Source organism: Medicago truncatula, chromosome 4 (assembly GCF_003473485.1).
Source record: "Medicago truncatula cultivar Jemalong A17 chromosome 4, MtrunA17r5.0-ANR, whole genome shotgun sequence".
NCBI lineage: Eukaryota > Viridiplantae > Streptophyta > Magnoliopsida > Fabales > Fabaceae > Medicago > Medicago truncatula.
Window position 1 is genome coordinate 58,477,636 of NC_053045.1, and position 17,354 is coordinate 58,494,989.

Here is a 17,354-nt window from a genome sequence, read left to right on the forward strand (position 1 = left end):
TAACGCACATAACAAAGATTTTTTTTTTTTAAGGAAGATTTTTATTATTTTTTTGTTACGTAACAAAATAAATTGAATATTAATATTTTTCTTATATGAATATTTTTTGTTACGTAAATGTATACTTATCTAATGTTAATTTTGTCTTATATAAATATTGATTTTTTTTTAAGGACGAATATATATATATATATATATATATATATATATATATATATATATATATTATAATTTTGATAATTGCTTATGTAATGTCACATCCAAACACTTCAATTTATATAAGTACTTTTTAGTGTACATATCCAAACATAAATAACTTATCAAGTATAAGAGCTTATGATGTAAGCTCTAATGTTATAAGCCCTAATGCTATAAGCATCTATATAAGTTGTTTATCCAAACGAGGCCTAAGTCTATAACTGTAGATATCCATGGTTTCGGGATATTTTTATAAAGAAAACGGGGTTGGGGACTTTTTGCAAAGAAGATAACCTGTAGAGTAATTTTTAAAAAATTTTATAAAGAAAAAAATTTAACCTTTTTTTTTTTCTTATCAAAATTTAAAAGTAAAAGAAATTATACCATGAAACCCTTTAAAAACTGTCCAAATGACCTAAAATTAACTGGACATGGGCGTCGATTGTCATGAGATAAAATGAAATGAAAGTGAATAGAAACAAGACAGAATTGAGACAAATAGGTCTATTTGGATAATTTTTCCACATACATTTCCACATATCCTCCTGGCCAAATCACAAACCTTCCAAGTCTTGCAAGATATAATATCCAACTACTATTTACAAGGACTAACATGCAATCACAGGTGAGATTTTTTCATGAATTGCTTTGTAACAACCAAGACTACAAAGGGGAAGCTTTGACTTGGAATCCCGATACTTGTAAGCATTAGTGCAGTTTGGACCTGCGCACTTTTCTCTTGGGGGAGGATAACTGAAACAATTCATGACATAATCATTACAGAAATGAAGTTTCCAAAGCATATCAAGTACTAAAAATGTTACAAAGAAAATCAAGGATAACAAGATTAGAAGATTAAAATGTGCGAGATTAAGTGATGTGAAGATGTACCTGTTAGGCATTGTTTGGAAGATACTTGGCAGACCAATATCATCAGAAAAAGTTACTACGGTTCCATTGGGACCCATAGTCCATCGAACAGTGTTTGATGCTAGATTGAAGGGTTTGCTAGATTTTTCCTGCACAACCAACATGTTAGAACTTTAAAGTTGAAACAATATAGGAAGAAGGTTGGTCGTAAACTGTATCAAGACCTTGGCTATTTCATCCCTGTGCTTATTCATCTTTTCCTCTTTCTTCTTCCTAGCAGGATCTTGACCAAGTATCTTCTTAATGGCTGCTTCCTACATAAACACAATGTGAGAGCTCATTTATTAACATCGTTGTCTAGAACTTGTATGTTGCATTGCATCCCAATGTTATACTACAAACTTTAATTCCTAAAACTAAGATGATCAGAGGAGTCACGTTCAAACCTCGGCCTCCCTAGCTGCCTTCTCAGCTTGAATTTTTCGTCTCTTTGCAGCCTCAGCTTTCTTGATTAGCTGTTCCTCTGACAACTTGCCCTTTTTATCTTCATATCAACAAAGAAAACATGATTCAACAAATATTCCTAGAGATATGTATACAATGTCATATAAGATCTAAGATAATAATAATAATTTAATAAAATTATGAGTCAACACCTCATACCGAGTTACGAAACAAGGTGGGGAGGACCCGGGGGTGCTTCACATTACATTCTTCATAAGTTTATTTTCTTTAATTAGATTATTCTATAGAAAAGAATTTGTGTTAAAACTTTCAATCAATATTTGATGGCCCACTTACATTAGTTGTACACAAATAAAATTGTGAGATCTATAAGGTAATTATGATGATCTTAAGAAGAATTACTCCGCTAACCTTATCTTTTAAAGTTTTTTGCTTCCATTATTAATTTAAAATTTGTATATACCATTAAAAGTAATATGCACTACATAAGATACAATCTATTATTGTATATCTACTAAATCCAAGTAAAAGTAATCACTGATATAATAGCAACAACAAGCCTTTAACCTATAGGTGAGATCCATATAGGTAGGTTGGTTACATGGATCAGTCAAAATACTGTAAAATCCCAACATGCATGAGCCTATTAGGTTCAACATGAGACCATTTACCTCTAAATCTCTTCTAATGGCTTTGACCTATAGTTTTCTTAATCTCTCTCTGCCTCTAATTATGAGAAAATTCTCCAGCTAGTCCATTTTCCTCATCAGCGTTAAGCTGTTTCTATAGGTCCTCATAACTTGCTAAATCCACTTAAGAAAATATTCTAACCATCTTCCCTACTATAAAGGCTACACCCATTTTATCTATAATAATTGTTTTTTTAATCACATCTTCTCTTGGATAACTATAACCACTAGTCCATTGCACCATTGAGATCTTTGTGACACTGAATTTATTTTCTTCTTGGCTTTTTACCATCAAACATTCAGTTTCATACAACATTTTGGGTATTATAGATATGCAGTAAAAATTTTCTTTAAGCTTTAGCGGTATTTTCTGTTGATTTAACACTTGGAAGTTCGAAGCATTCGCCTATTTCATCCATCCCCCTCAAAGGTTAATATCTCCCTCTATCTCCTAGTCACTTTGTATGGAATCAAGGCACTTAAAACACAAGACTTGTAATATTGTAAGTTTTCCTTTGCTAAACTTGCACTTTGTATACTCGATTTAACTTATGGTTGGGGCGAAAATCATGCATTTGCTTGTTTCGGTATCTCTAACTTTTCATTTATCTCTTATCTTAATACTCTAAATACGACTTAAAATGATAAAGCAACTAAAATAAGATCAAAAGAAAAGAAAAAAAAAAACTAAACTAAATAAATTTCTAACTTTGAGATAATGTGGAAACCAAACCACCTGAGATGTCAATAATGCTTGCAACTGACCCAGATAGCGCATCTTTGAAAGACTCAACTGAACAATTATGATTATTGCGGGTGGAATGCTTTCTTGGTACAAGTAAACCAACAGATTCCCTCTTTGGCTTCTTCCCTTCTAATATTGATTCATCACTTGATGTAGGGTCTTCTTGCATATAGTCCCGATCCTCATAGTTCTTTCCTGATGCATCTTTACAAACACCACGCATTGTTGTGCCTCCTTGATTATCCTTATGGCGACTAACTCCTCTTTTTGATGCATTGATTTTTTCAAGAAAATGAAGTTCTGCATCATCATCTTCATCGCTACACCCCACATCCATGGCACATTTCTCAGTAACTCGCTTGCTCTTACGGACATGTTGTTCAGTTGCCTTTCTTTTATGTGAATGATTCTCAGCAGCATGACTATGATCAGTTCTTGAAAGCTTAACCAATTTGTCCCCATGGCCTCTCTTCTTATCATAAGAGTGGACATCATTACCTGCATTGTCCTGCATGCACTGATAACGGATAGATAAGAAGCTTTAGAAGTTAATACCAATTTATCTGAAGGAAATATAGTTGCTTTATCATATATGGAGTAAACTTCTTGAGATTGAATATTTTGAAGTTGAGGGTGCTATCAATACACTTTCTAATTGATTGAAATTCAAATGGGTCCCATTAAATTTATATGGTATGTACATGATTTCGTGGGACTCAAATGAAATTTCAGCAATTAGATATAGAGTATGTTGCTAGCATAAACTTACAAAGTTATACAAAGGACACCAGAAGAAGCTTTTGCAAATACTGATTTCAGCTACCAAAAATTGAAGAACCGTAATTTCAATTTTCAAAACTATTCAATTCATCCAAGTGCATGTTTGTTCCGTGGTGACAAAAATTGATTTTAAATGAGTTGATTTTAGTTAAAAGTGAGTTGAATGCAAAGTGGTCTATGTTTGGATACGTCCTCGTAAAAATGTTGAAAAGTGTGTAAAAACTCGCATTTGAAGTCAAAAGCTAAAAAATGTATGGCAAAAGCAAATCTAATAAACATCACCCAAGCATGTCAAAATCAATTCTACACCTCTAGAATCAATTTTTTCTCCACCAGAAGTGGAACCGAACATACACTTAATTCATAATGCGAATCTTTAATGAAAACAATTAATTCAGAAGACAAATCAAGTGACATGTTATTACTACCTTAGGGTTACGAGCATCAGAAGAAGGCTTGGTATGAATAGTATGAGTAACACCCCCAAATTTGAGCTTAAGCTTCTTGAGCTTATTTTCAGTTTTTAATCCATCAGAAACAACAATTGTATCTTTCACATTCTTCTCATTGTGAGCATGTGATGATAACAACCCAAAGTAATGCTGAAATATTGCATCACAATTAACCCTAGGTTTTCGTAGCACATCACTTCTTTTTCTCTGCATAATGGATTCAATCGCAAACCTATATACACCAAATATTTTTCCATTAAACAGAATTTCTTTAGTACTATGGTATGTTGCAGAAAATCAAATTACGAAATTAGGTTATATATGAGAAAGAAAAAATAATAATTTTCAAGAATATGAAAGACAGGTATGAAATACGAAAAGGAAAACCTGGACATCGTGGCTGTTTGTGGTGGTTTTCCTTGCTACGGTGTTTTCCGGTGAAGTTTTGATTTTCCGGCGAGTTCAGTCGGACTGCGACTTGTTTGTGATACAAAGGCAATGAAGCAGCACTTGCATTTTATCTTCTTTGATTTCATTGAACTAATATGAGTGAGTTTTATTGTTAGGGTTTTAATCGTCGTTAAATTCCGTTTATTTTTTCTCAGTACTCCATGCTTTGTTTTTTCTTTTCTTATTTTATTTTTTTGAAATTGAAAAAATACATCTACATCAATATCTATATGAATTTAATTTTGTATTCACGTGTTAAATTATTTTACACCCACCGTTTGATAATTTTGAAGATATGATAGTTATCATATTTATTAATTGATGTTGCAATATATTATTAGATGCATTTTTAAAAAGATACAAAATAATTTTACATTGACCTTGCGTAAAATTTAAATTTAAATTATATATATAATTGGATGGTAACTTTTTTCTTCTATTTTAACTTTTTGTTTTAAACTATTATTTTATTATTTTTTATCAATCATAATCCTTTCTTTCTCGGTTAATCATGTTGATCTCCGACAAATTCTTAGCACCTCGAAAGGTTTGTTACTCCATCATACAAAGCATGATACTAAGATATTAGAAAATTCAACATGATGGAGTGCAATTCAACAATCACACAAGTTGAAGTTACTGTGAGAGGTGAAGGGATACTGTTGATCCAACAACACTGTTAAGCAACTTTTTGGGTGTCGTGAGTAGATTTATGAAAAATCTATTGAAGTCCCGTTTTCTAGCTCCAAAGATAATTTTGATGTACCTAAAAAGGTACACTACGCTACGACATCTTATTTCCAAATGGTAGAGTAGATGAAATGTTTAATATAGTAGTATGCTTTGATGCTAATTGGTGTGGGGTTACAATACAATTGATTGGTGAAGCACAACTAATTATGTGTTCAAGCTGCAGGGAGTTCCAATTTTACGGTGCTCAAAGAAATAGTCAGTAATAGCATTGTTTAGCTACAAAACTGAGTATTTAGCATATTTCTCAGCTGCTTGTCAAGCACTAAGTGTTGTAGCATTTGATAGTTTGAATTAAGAAGACATGTCGAGATTAATAATAATTCAAACTAAGTTTGTTTAGTGTGTATAGAATTAGTTATTTAGTTGTGTTTAATGCTAATTTTTATGTTTTTCATATACTTGCTAGTTGGTTAGAGAAACATATTACTTGTCGCACAAGTAACTATACTAGAAGTGGTATAAATGTATCATTTGAAGTGCAAATCAATACAAGTCTTTCTCATTTAATCCTCTCACCTCAATTTTAATCTTTTCTCTCCCAATCAAGTCTTTCTCATTATGTAATATATGAACATGAGTATCGATATAGGAGTGGTTAAAAAATGACCATCGATATTTTTATTTTTTTTACAACACCGATATGTTTTTAAAAGTAATAAGTAAATAAAAATTTTAGAGTCAAAATTGATAGAGCTGAAAATGTAGATATTACATATTAAATACGCAAAGGAAAAAAAATCCAACGATTTGAAAATAGTAAATTTATAAAAAGTAAAAGGGTCATGTCTTCATCAATAAATAAATAATATGAAAGTTGATTATCAATTTCACTAAATCAGCATCGTCTTAAAATTAAAAGGTTTATAATTTTAAATTTCAGAGATATGAACAGGGCGGTTGAGAAAACAATTTGATGAATCAATATTTTTTTTGAAGGAAGGAAGGAATTTGATGAATCGAGATGAAGGCTATATAAAACCAAATGACATATTTAATGACTATTATGAAACTCAACAGATTTTTTTTTTCTTTTTCTGATAGTCTAGTGGTTAGAATTCATCTGAAACTGAATAGAAATCTATTGATTCGTATTCATTACTTGGTTATTAATTATTTATTCTAATTTTTTTAAGTAATATAAATGAAAATAATAATTTCTAAGTCCGTCAATAGATTTGTGTTTTTTATTTTTCATCTCAAACCTCTTGTTTTCAAAACAAAGGAGCTCCAATAATCTAATAATTATTATAGTCAATATTCGAACTTTCATTCTCTTAAATAGTTTATCCTTTATCGGAGCTCATCGATAACTTAAATGCAATCAACTACTTGTTTGTGTTTTTATAATAAAATTAAAACAAACGAAAAATAACTTCTTTTTTAAGGGAAAAAAATAACATGCACATACAATTATATTTGATGACCGATTATGCTTGAGATCTTGATTTATTCATTCTTTAGGGTTGTTTCAAACCATTCTCAAAATTTCAATTATATATCAAATTTACCAAATTCATTTCGTATTCTTTGTTATTAGAAAAACTAACTACAAAATATTAATTAAAATTTAATGATCAAATAATAAAAATAAAAACAAATAATAGCAATATTTATACATTGAATATCAATGTTGAGTTCAAGGATACTCTTGCGTCAAAAAATGGGTAAGGATACCCTCCTTTTTTTTTTTTTTTTTTAAAAGAAACCCCGAATTATTTTACCAAGATTGAGCGAATACCCAAAGTTCTAGTAGTGGTAACATAACTAAGCCTTTGTACAAAAAAAGTCTCAGTAATGAAACTCTAATGGCTTTTAAGATCACTGTTATCTCTTTACATTAAGATTGGTCAAGTTTTCCCCTGAAAAAATTGGCTGGCCATCAATAAGACATTTCTTTCAATACACACCTTACCTTCCGATACAATGGTGGTAAGAAAGGCAGCAGCTCTATTGTCCTAACTGGTTGCTTATGAGTCTTTTCCTCCAAAAAAACACGGTGTTTCTTCCTGTTATATTATGCTGTCTAACTTGGTCTCAAAATGGATGTCTCTTCACAAGTCGCCAATTGAAATGCATTAGTGTGGTTTAAAGGTTTCATTGCAATTCCAGTCCCCCTCTGTTTATACAACTGAAGGGCACCCTTGCATGTGCATCTACGATTAATAATTATTCACACTTGTATGCACGAGTGATTTCCCACGAAATTGAATCATCCGGCAAAAGGTCATACGTCACACAGCGTTCCGGCTTACAATTTACCAATGCAACCATAAACGTTTCATTTTCTAACGACGAGGGATACATCAATTGTTCTTCCTGAAACAAAATAACTTCACTGTGAAACCAACAAACAGATTTAATAGTAATGTCATTCAGGCATTATTTATGTTATGTAGCAGAATTCAAAGTATAACAACCTATTACTTGCCAATAATATTTTTTAAAAAAGAAAAAGACAGGTTTCTAAAACTTAGAAAAAAGAGTCCTACAATAGCAATTATGGTCATCGAAACAACTAATGCTATGTTTGGTTTAATATAGAAAAAATTGCAAACGTGCATGTGACCTCAAAGAGCTTCAATAGATAGAGTGAAAATATAAAGACTCCCATTTTTTTTTTTTGTGGTGGCCAAGGTTTGAACCCTGGACCTTGCATATATTATGCATTGTCCCTACCAACTGAGCTAAGCTCACGAGGACATATAAAAATTCCCATTTAATTTTACATAGATGGGATCAGCATATTATTGGATATATTGAAACCTAAATTGCTAATCAAAATATTAATATATCTAACAGTTATTATTGTGATAAGTGACATGTTAGACCTTAAGTTTTAGATAGTTGGTATTCTGTTGAGATAGAGTTTCCAAATATATCATCTCTTCCTTTTGTAACCAAGTTTGATCAACGAAATTCAATTGTGAATTCAGTAAACACTTCTTGAATATTGTATCAGAAATATTTTGATGATTTCCTTCTTCTACAATTTTTTCCCCTTTCCTTCCTTGCTTTACCATGGAAGAACTACTGGCAGTGAACGCCAACCCCTTTCTTAATCCAATAACCCTGGCCTTGTTCTGGCAGTGCAATCCCTCCTTCCAGCAACAACTATGGTGTTTGGCGTCAAGCCATGATTATGGCTAGTTTTCTGAAAGATATTATTCCTAAAACCCTCCCTGATATTCAACCTCATCCTCTTGTTATTGAGTATTGACCACAATCAGGATGATCCTCCTTCACCTGATAATCCTCCTTCGCTTAATGTTAGAAATCCTCCTGAACTTGTAGGCCTCCTACCTATTTTCAGGACTGTGCATGCACCACAAAATACCCAATCAATAAATACCTTACCTATTCCAAACTATCAAACAGCTAGAATGGTTTTGTTCTACAAGTCAATTCCACCTATGAACCTCTGTTTCATCATTAGGCATTCAAGTTCGATACCCGGAAGAAGGGCATGACAGTGGAATTAGCAGCTTCGGAGGCCAACAACGCTTGGACCATCGTGCCTTTGGGGCAGCTGCAAAATCACTCAAAGATCTGAACAGTTATTGTATATTTTTGGGAGACTCTTTAATCTCTTGGAAATCTAGGAGACAACCTACTGTGTCGAGGATCATCTGCTGAGGCGGGATATATAGCAGTAGCAGTGCTGATGTCAGAATTGCATTGGCTCAAAAAATTGCTAAGAGACATGGAAGTTGATGTTGCAACTACTACGGTTTACAGTAACAGTATTTCAGCCATCCATCTTGCAAATAATTCTACTACTCATGAAATATCAAAGCACATTGACATAAATTGTCATTTCATTCGAGAGCATGTTGCCTCAAGGTTTTTAAATCTTGTTCATGTTCCAGCAAAATACTGGCTGCTCCTCTGGCAAGGGCTTTACCCAGACCTCAATTTCAACAGTTTATTGTTAAGTTAGGCCATCATGACGTATTTCACTCAACTTGAGGGGGAGGATTATGAGAACCACTTTATATTTGTTCCAGTTCTCTTATCGTTTCAGTTAGTTATGATAAGCTTGGTTAGCTTGTTGACAGCTTATCTTATCTCTGATCTAGTTTAGCTTGTTAGATCTTAAGTTTTAGTTAGTTGGGAATCTGTTGAGATCTAGAATTTACAATATATACTATCTCTTCCCTCTTTGTAACTTTGATGAATGAAATTCAGTTGCATAGTTAGTAAACACTTTGTTCTTGATAGTTATTACTAAAGGTCGCCTCCAGACAGGTTGCAGGACCATATTAGATCGACCCCCAAAGATAGCATATGTTTTCCATTTCTTGTGCTGGAAGACTTCTTGGGTGTTGGTAATATCATTCATTTTAGTCTGTTAAAAAAAAAGTGTTTTCCATTACACCGATGGTTTGGTGGTTCACCCACTTGGTAATAAGTGGGTGCTCTCACCTTCCCTTCCCCCAAGCAAGTGTTTGTTCATAATTGTGCAACAAGCTTCTCTTTGCATACACCATGTGCATAAAAACACAACTTTTACCTCCAAGAAACAATTGGTATCAAATATAAGTTATTACCTCGGGAAGGTCATAAAACTCCTCAGGAGATATCTGCAACAAATCCATAGCAGTTTGACCGGTGCACCATGCTAAAGCTTTCGTACTCTTATCTGCAAGGGTAATTTTCAAATGGAAAGTGCGTACAACCTCTGCATCAGAAATTCTATGACAGAAACTGCATTCCACAAAACCACCGGGTTTCTTGTCGACAAAGTGACCACAGAGGGAATGCGAGAATCTTGTATTCACGTAATAATATTCATTCGGAACAAGCCAGACTCGGCAAACCTGCAACAATATCAAGCAAGATAAATGATCAGAATTTGTAGATAAATGATAACAATCAAACGGTTATACAGTAAAAGGGGAAAAAATAAGCAAAATATCAGAGAGCAGTCACTTGCGATAGTTTGAGTTAAAGGGGCATTGCAGTCTGTGTAAATTTGCTTTACGCTGGCAACCAATAAGAACTCACTATTTTGGCACTTCATATAAACAATTTCAAAATATATTTAAAGGAATGGGGTTACATGGAAGAATAATAGACTTTCATTGGGTTTCTTCAAAAAAGTAGAGACTTTCATTGGATATCAGGGTAAAATTATTTTACACCGACAATGCATGGATTAAACTCCGATAATTTATGAAATAAGCCTTGAATAGTATATTAAGATTTAAATTCATAAATATTTTTTTAAGCACGCCACATAGTAATAATTGAAACAAATTTAAAAGGTCAAATACATATTCAAATTATACAAAAACATAATTCTTACTTGAGCGTAGCAAGTCTGATTAGAAATATCAGAGAGTTTGAATAGTTTATGAAGGCAAGATGAGTTGATCAACGCAGGTAAACAACTGAGATTGATGAAAGAAGCCCCGGTACCATTCTCAAACCATGCTAATTCCAGACTGTCAAGTCAAAAATATTCAAGTACAAAACGCATTAAACTATAAATCAGAGAAAACAGATTGAGCAGACACCAGGCCATTGTAAACAACATTTTGAAAGATAAAAAAATAGTATTGAATGATCCACTCAATTTTACACCATAATCTTTTAGAATTATCTTTTTTCTTAGGTGATTGCTGGTTATATACATCAGGTAAGAATGTGCTCACCATTTTTTACGTTTGGAAGCAGTGCATTTCAACCCAGATATAAATATTGTGTGACCAAGACTCACTCTTCCCAATGACCTGAAATATTTTACATAATCATAAGAATGGGAGGATACTAAAATGAATATTTGGAAAAACATTAGGGAAACATGCTGAAGAATTTCATACTTACAATAATAAGTTTTTCACTTATTTCTTTCAAAATTCTTTTACACTTTCTTTTACTCTTTTCTCAGTCTCAATTAGTTTAGGAATATCAGAAAATATTATACGGTCAATATTTCCATCTACCCGTCTAGCCCTGTGATTTATTGCATTTTTTTTCCATATCGTGTTTATTTTTTCGATAAGCTGAAAATTTTATTTAAGAAAAAGTAAATTAAGATTGGGGGACTAGGCCAAAACCCAATGAAACCAAAAAAAGAATTCATCTGTGTTGTTTGTTTTAAGAATTTTAAAAAGATGAGTGTTAATTTTTCACGAACATTCAACAAAAGTCCTTTATTTTTCCATAAAATATCAATGTAAATTAGTTTTTGATTAAAATGTAAGAGTAGTGTAAGAACCTATTTACACTTATGACATATATGATTAAATATTTATTTATTCTTAAAAATTCCATGTTTAAGCCTACCCAGCCTGCATCCGAGTACCCAATACTTCTTAAGCACGTCTGGAAGTAAATACAATACAAGTAATGCCCGAAATCATTACCATAATCTGGTAAAATGAAGCTTTGCCCTGATTTCTCCGCTAGTATCGGCAATTCTTAAAGAAAAAACAGTTGCTTGGTTATTATCTTCTTTGCTAATTTCTGTAACAACACCATAGAGGCTGATGCCAGTCATCTTATCACGAAGGTCGACCACAATTGACTGCAAAACTTCATATAAGTAATGAGGTTAACTAATCAACCATAACTCCATAAGAACTGAAAATTAACACTTTTAAGGAGTGTAAGCAGGATAATAGTAGTAAAATCATATACAGCCATATGATTGGCACTGCTTATGCAGATTCATCAGCCAAACAACATAATAGCATGAACAAAGACATCCATGTTGGACCAGTTTATGTGTATAAATTTGCAAAACTGAGATGGTTATAGGAGTAGGTTCAGGAAAAAACATGCAGGCAAAGCAGGTGTATGATTAGGCAATCTTATAGGCTTGTATAACTTATGTTCGTACAGGTTGTCTTTGAACTCAAACTAAGACATAATCATAAGTCATAACAACAGCTATTGTCTGACTTCCAACTAGCATAAATATCTTTCTAACATAAATAAAAGTAACTTAAATGCGAGATAGCTATTGCAAATGATAGAGATAGAAATAAGAAACAAATCTATCATTTCGTTTTGCTTTATTTTGGAGAGTGGTAGAGGGTAAACTCACCCGCAACGGGTAATTGCTGAAATCTACGGTACCCTGAGAATCACAAGGCAAACTCACTTGAGAGAACCTGGGACCCTGAGTGGGATTACACGAACCCATTTGCCTTGAACCTTGATGGCGGTTTGGTGTCAATGCTACACATACCTAATCAACAGAGCTGCTTAGTATTTTCTCTCCATATGACAATTACTATAGTAATGTCATACAAAAATCCATTAAGTCACCTGTTCTTCATGTTGAATGTAAGGCACCAAATATAATTGTGTTGCACTTCCATATTCAAGGCAAACTTCCTCACTTGTTTGAATATCACACTCTACAGAACTTGCAATGTATGGTTTGTCCAGGGCAAGCATGCTTCCTACTCTGTAACCCACCAAAATGGTGAATGTTATCCACATATAAGAAAAGAAAGACTCATCTTCATAAGTTTGACAGTGTGAAAATTCACCTGAAAAGATTGGCAAGGAGAATCTGCTCACCCCACAAGAAAAATTTTAATGTGACACCATCACCATCAACAAGAGTGATCTGTTTTCTTTGTGAGGTCCCAAAATTCCCTCGAACTTCCGCAGATTCAATGTTTTCAATCCTGTAATCAATAAAAGAAACTAGTGAGGGCATGCTTCCTTGTAAAAGGGAAAAAATATCATAATTCAAGGTTATGGATCATGTTGATGAATTCATATATAGAGGAACATTGATGAACTAGTAAATTATTTAAACCTCATAGTTACACTTAGGTATCTTTATAAACAGCAAAATGGTGCCTGAAATAATTTTAATTACACGATGCTCAGTAAATTTACAATATGCTCAAGAACAAAGTCATGTAGCATATACAACAACGTTCATTCCAAGTAGGTTACCTGGCATATAGGGAATAAGAAACCCCTTTGTTAACTGCATCCAAAGAAATTGAAGAGAAGGAGTCGGAACAAAACTGAGCTCCTAGCAGCATTGCATCATCATCCTGATTCTACAATATTAAAGAAAACGAAAGGCTTATTTTTATGAAAACTGGATCCAAAACTAATATAGGTGCAGTACAAAGCCAGTCTTCAGATGCAGATACTCGATTCCAAACTTGAATTACTAGCATATGAAACTTCGATGCTTAAATTTGAAGACCGCAATACCACATAAGAAACTCATATTTACCTCATCCAATAGAATCACAAGATATTCTGTTGGCAAAAGACGTGGATGACCAGAACTTTCAGTGGCAGTTCGAAGGTAGCAGCCTGTGAGCAAAACTTCCCTCCCTTTCTTCAGAATTCCACTTGGCAGGCCTGCCAAGTCATAGAATCTGCTGGACAAAATATGATATTTTCAACCTTGAATGGAATTGCCAATAAGACTATGGAAACTTTTGATTTCAAATCACATGCTACGTGGATGATTCTGTGCATGTATTTTATGACCTTTTAAAAAAACACATGTATTTATTGTAAATACTTTTTTTAAAGTAATTCATTGGTAAATTAAGCATTACCAATCATCAGTAAAGTCGGTGGATACTTCGCACCAATGATATTGTTAAAAAAAAAGTTATGCATCTCCAAGAAATGTTCATTCAATCATCAATAGATAGAAAAAATAGTCGCAGGAGAGAAATCTACTTCACTGATCATCACAATTGTCAGTTAGAATATCTCGAAAGTATTTCGAATAAAGAATGCACTCAACAAAATGAAGTACTTAATTGTAAGTATTTCTAGGTTTTCATATTTTCACCAGCAATACAAACAAGCCACGTGCAGTTGGCAAGACCAAGATATTTTATTCTTTTAATCATAAAATTTACAAATTGACTTTGACCTTGAGAGATTTAACAATGCATACTGCAATTACCTACGGTGTAGATAGAGATCTATGATATTAGAGCTCCAATAATCCCCTAATGTAAGCATGTGGATGTTTGTGCCTGAAGAAAAAAGAAGCAGTTTACAATAATCGCATTGACAGCTACAGAAGCATAATAAATAGTTCATCTGTAACAAAGACTAGGGGTGGGAATAGGTTAAGCAAATCAAAGCTTTGCTTGGAAAAATGTTCTGTCAAAAAAGTTCAAGTTTTAAGGCTAATATCACTGGCTTTTCTTTTGGTCTAACCTGATCTTTTTGAAGGTCTAGTTTGGTCTATTAGCCAACTTAAAAGTTTATAAGGGGTAAAAACTTGTAGATAAAGTCAAGCTTTTTAAAGGATAAGCCTAATTTGTTTATGACATAATTTTATTTAAGGTATGACCTAATTTATAAAAAGTATGAGTAAATTTATAGGCTTAAGTCTTCATGTAGGTCATCATGCTTAAATTAGTAAAAATGTCAACAAGCAAATAATTTTTAGACAATGTAAAAAACATACTAATTACTAAAGAAACTGGCATAAACCTGATGTATACTAAGCTAAAGACCATTGTCGGCAATCTAGCATAGTAACCGAGACAACAGCCAATCGTTATCCTAGCAACTGGGATTAGTAACACGATGGCCTCAATCATAACAACTAATTTTTTAAAATCTAATTTAGAGTGAGGTATTTTTTACTTATTTCTCCTAAACCAAATCACTTTCTAGTGCACCAAAAATGGGGTAAAATATCAAAAACAGATGTTAATTAAAAACAATTGATAGAATTGTGCCTCAACGGTAGGTCATATAAGTGCTACAATCAACATTTTCCATGGGAATGTGGCATGTTTTGAACCTCCTCCACACAGTTGACAATATTAAATGAACACTCAACATGCTTATTCTACTTAATATGCGAAAATGCTTTGAACATCCATGTTTTTTTACCATACAATAAACTAAAACAAGAAAATGCTTTGATTTCAATGTACCTGGAAGTACATGAGCATCGATAATAACAACTTCCAAAACACTGTTCAAAGCAATGAATTTCTTCTCATAAATGGAATCAATAGTAACCGTGTTTGGAAGCTTTATCCTCCGATTATTCTTCTTCAGACTGTTAATTAATTCAAGTCTTTTCTTCGGTACAGCAACTCTGCGTTGCTCACTCCACGCCTTCAAAAAACAAAATCATCAACTCAAAACCCTAATTAAACTCAAAACCTCATCACAATAACATCAAACAACCCTAACAACTAAATTCCAAATTAGATTAATATAACCAACTACAAATCCCTAATTAAGGCATTTCATAATCCAACCTAATTAACTAGCGTAACTGGTTATTGTAACTAACTATTGTGTCTAATAATAATACCTGAGAAAGTTCAGAGAGCAAAATCGCAGGAGTAACGCCGCTCGAATACGCAATACAAGTTTTAAGAATACGAGATACAATCCAACTCCAACCATAACCAGATGTATCCGAATCACCACGATTTGAATCGTCTTCTAGCGACAATAGCTCGGATCTTGCTTGATCGACGAAATTGAGAAAAGGATCTTCTTCCTCTTTCTGTTGTTCTTCTACGTCCATTTGGGTGTCTTCAACTATCTCTGTATTCACTTCCATTTTCGATTCAGACGCGAATTTGTGATTGTGATGAATATGGCGGCTTTTTTACAATTGAAAATGAAAATGTGCCTTTTGGAAAGAGGTATTCCACTTTTTGGCGGGAAATAATTGGTTGGGCTAACATAACACCTTTAGAGGCCCATGTATCATCATATACGTGACAAATAGAGAATTATTTTTCCAACCCTACTCATTTCTACATGCCCTCCAAATTTCTCATTTTGCTCTAATCTGAAATATTTTTGAACTGTTTTGAATTATATAATATGAATCATGTAAAAAAATCAGAAGTCATGTACTAGGTGATGTAAAGGTCTATGTTGATCGACGTAATATCCTCACAAAAATCGCACAACAGTTTTGTGGATAGTATAAATGGTTAACAATGAAATCATGACATCATAAATGTTAAGCAGATGGAAATAAGACTAGAAAATGAGTTAGAATGAATAATTGTAAATAATGAGTGGCTATTTTATAAGCAAACAAGTATCAATTATAATGACAAACAATGTAAGTTTGAATACCTGGTCAAACCCGTTAAAAAATGCATGAAACATTTGTGAAATCAATCAACCTTGTTGAGCAAACCATTGTCTATAGTCAAGATATTTTTGGATTTTATAATCTAAAAATCATGCTTAGAGTCCGTTCAAATTATATAATATGAAACATGTTCACAACAAAGAAAACACACAAAAGTTGTGTATTTCTTAATTTTATAGGTTTCTTGAACTTCAAAAAAGGTTTTTTTTTAACAAAAAAAAAAACAATTTGAATTTTTTATGGAATTACTTTTATAAGATGATATGAAATTGTGGATGAAGAAAATGAAAGTTGATTAATGAACCAATCTAAATTTTTTATATTTAATTTGAGGAAAAATGATAAAAATGATTCCTATATTTTAATTTGGGATTACTTATTTTTGTTAAAAATTAATTAAAAATAATAATTTATTGATTTTGACTTGACATGTCCACATTTAACAATCATGTTGGTGACTTTTTCCTTAAAAAAAGTTCATGCTGGTGACTTTTGAAATAAAGTTAAAAATATACACGCTTTTGTTGTTATTATAAGTAAAAAATAATATTTTAGATTCATTTATTAAATTACGTATTTAATCAATAATAAACATCATATATATCAACTATTGAAATATTTTAGATCCATTCATTAAATGATGTGTGTAATCTATAATAAAGACCATATGCATCATTTAATTGAATGAATCTAAAATTGACTTTCGTTTATAATTGTGACTGAAAATATATATAAGGAAAAAAAGGACTATGACGTGCAAGTTTAGAGATTTAATAGACCAAGATAAGAACATTGAAAAACCGATCCAAATAAAATATCAAACTTAAAAATATCATTTGTAATTTATCAAATAAGACTATGAC

At 32.4% G+C, this 17,354-nt stretch overlaps 2 protein-coding genes across 4 annotated transcripts; both read right to left on the reverse strand.

Annotated features, from left to right (window-relative positions):
* Positions 1 to 667: 667 nt before the first annotated feature.
* LOC112421058 (uncharacterized) lies at positions 668 to 4,822 on the reverse strand. Of its 2 annotated transcripts, none has more exons than XM_024781074.2 (7): positions 4,587 to 4,822; positions 4,176 to 4,431; positions 2,959 to 3,475; positions 1,515 to 1,612; positions 1,293 to 1,382; positions 1,090 to 1,217; positions 668 to 951 (listed from the first exon to the last, which is right to left on the reverse strand). In XM_024781074.2, the coding sequence occupies exons 1-7, from the start codon at positions 4,592 to 4,594 to the stop codon at positions 807 to 809; spliced, it is 1,242 nt and encodes a 413-aa protein (XP_024636842.1). In that variant the 5' UTR covers positions 4,595 to 4,822; the 3' UTR covers positions 668 to 806. The 2 variants fall into 2 exon arrangements, with proteins under 2 accessions (XP_024636842.1, XP_024636841.1); XM_024781073.2 differs by having other exon boundaries at positions 2,959 to 3,484; positions 4,587 to 4,820.
* A 2,330-nt stretch (positions 4,823 to 7,152) lies between these two features.
* LOC11415145 (uncharacterized) lies at positions 7,153 to 16,003 on the reverse strand. 2 transcript variants are annotated; one of them, XM_003609718.4, is made up of 13 exons: positions 15,688 to 16,003; positions 15,299 to 15,485; positions 14,308 to 14,380; positions 13,615 to 13,762; positions 13,323 to 13,432; positions 12,905 to 13,045; positions 12,678 to 12,819; positions 12,454 to 12,597; positions 11,771 to 11,931; positions 11,057 to 11,134; positions 10,708 to 10,846; positions 9,950 to 10,219; positions 7,153 to 7,718 (listed from the first exon to the last, which is right to left on the reverse strand). In XM_003609718.4, the coding sequence occupies exons 1-13, from the start codon at positions 15,940 to 15,942 to the stop codon at positions 7,569 to 7,571; spliced, it is 1,998 nt and encodes a 665-aa protein (XP_003609766.2). In that variant the 5' UTR covers positions 15,943 to 16,003; the 3' UTR covers positions 7,153 to 7,568. The 2 variants fall into 2 exon arrangements, with proteins under 2 accessions (XP_003609766.2, XP_024637106.1); XM_024781338.2 differs by having other exon boundaries at positions 13,615 to 13,765.
* Positions 16,004 to 17,354: the final 1,351 nt, after the last annotated feature.

Bases quoted from the DNA above. Each gene is read 5' to 3' on its own strand.
- LOC112421058 (XM_024781073.2), bottom strand. The intron at 3,485-4,175 runs GTAGTAATAACA...ATCCGTTATCAG, and splicing joins CTGATGCTCGTAACCCTAAG to TGCATGCAGGACAATGCAGG. The intron at 1,218-1,292 runs GTCTTGATACAG...TTGGTTGTGCAG, and splicing joins ACAGGGATGAAATAGCCAAG to GAAAAATCTAGCAAACCCTT.
- LOC11415145 (XM_024781338.2), bottom strand. From the start codon at position 15,942: ATGGAAGTGAATACAGAGATAGTTGAAGACACCCAAATGGACGTAGAA. The intron at 13,766-14,307 runs GTAATTGCAGTA...TATTTTGTCCAG, and splicing joins GATCTCTATCTACACCGTAG to CAGATTCTATGACTTGGCAG. The intron at 10,847-11,056 runs GTGAGCACATTC...TTGACTTGACAG, and splicing joins GCTTCCAAACGTAAAAAATG to TCTGGAATTAGCATGGTTTG.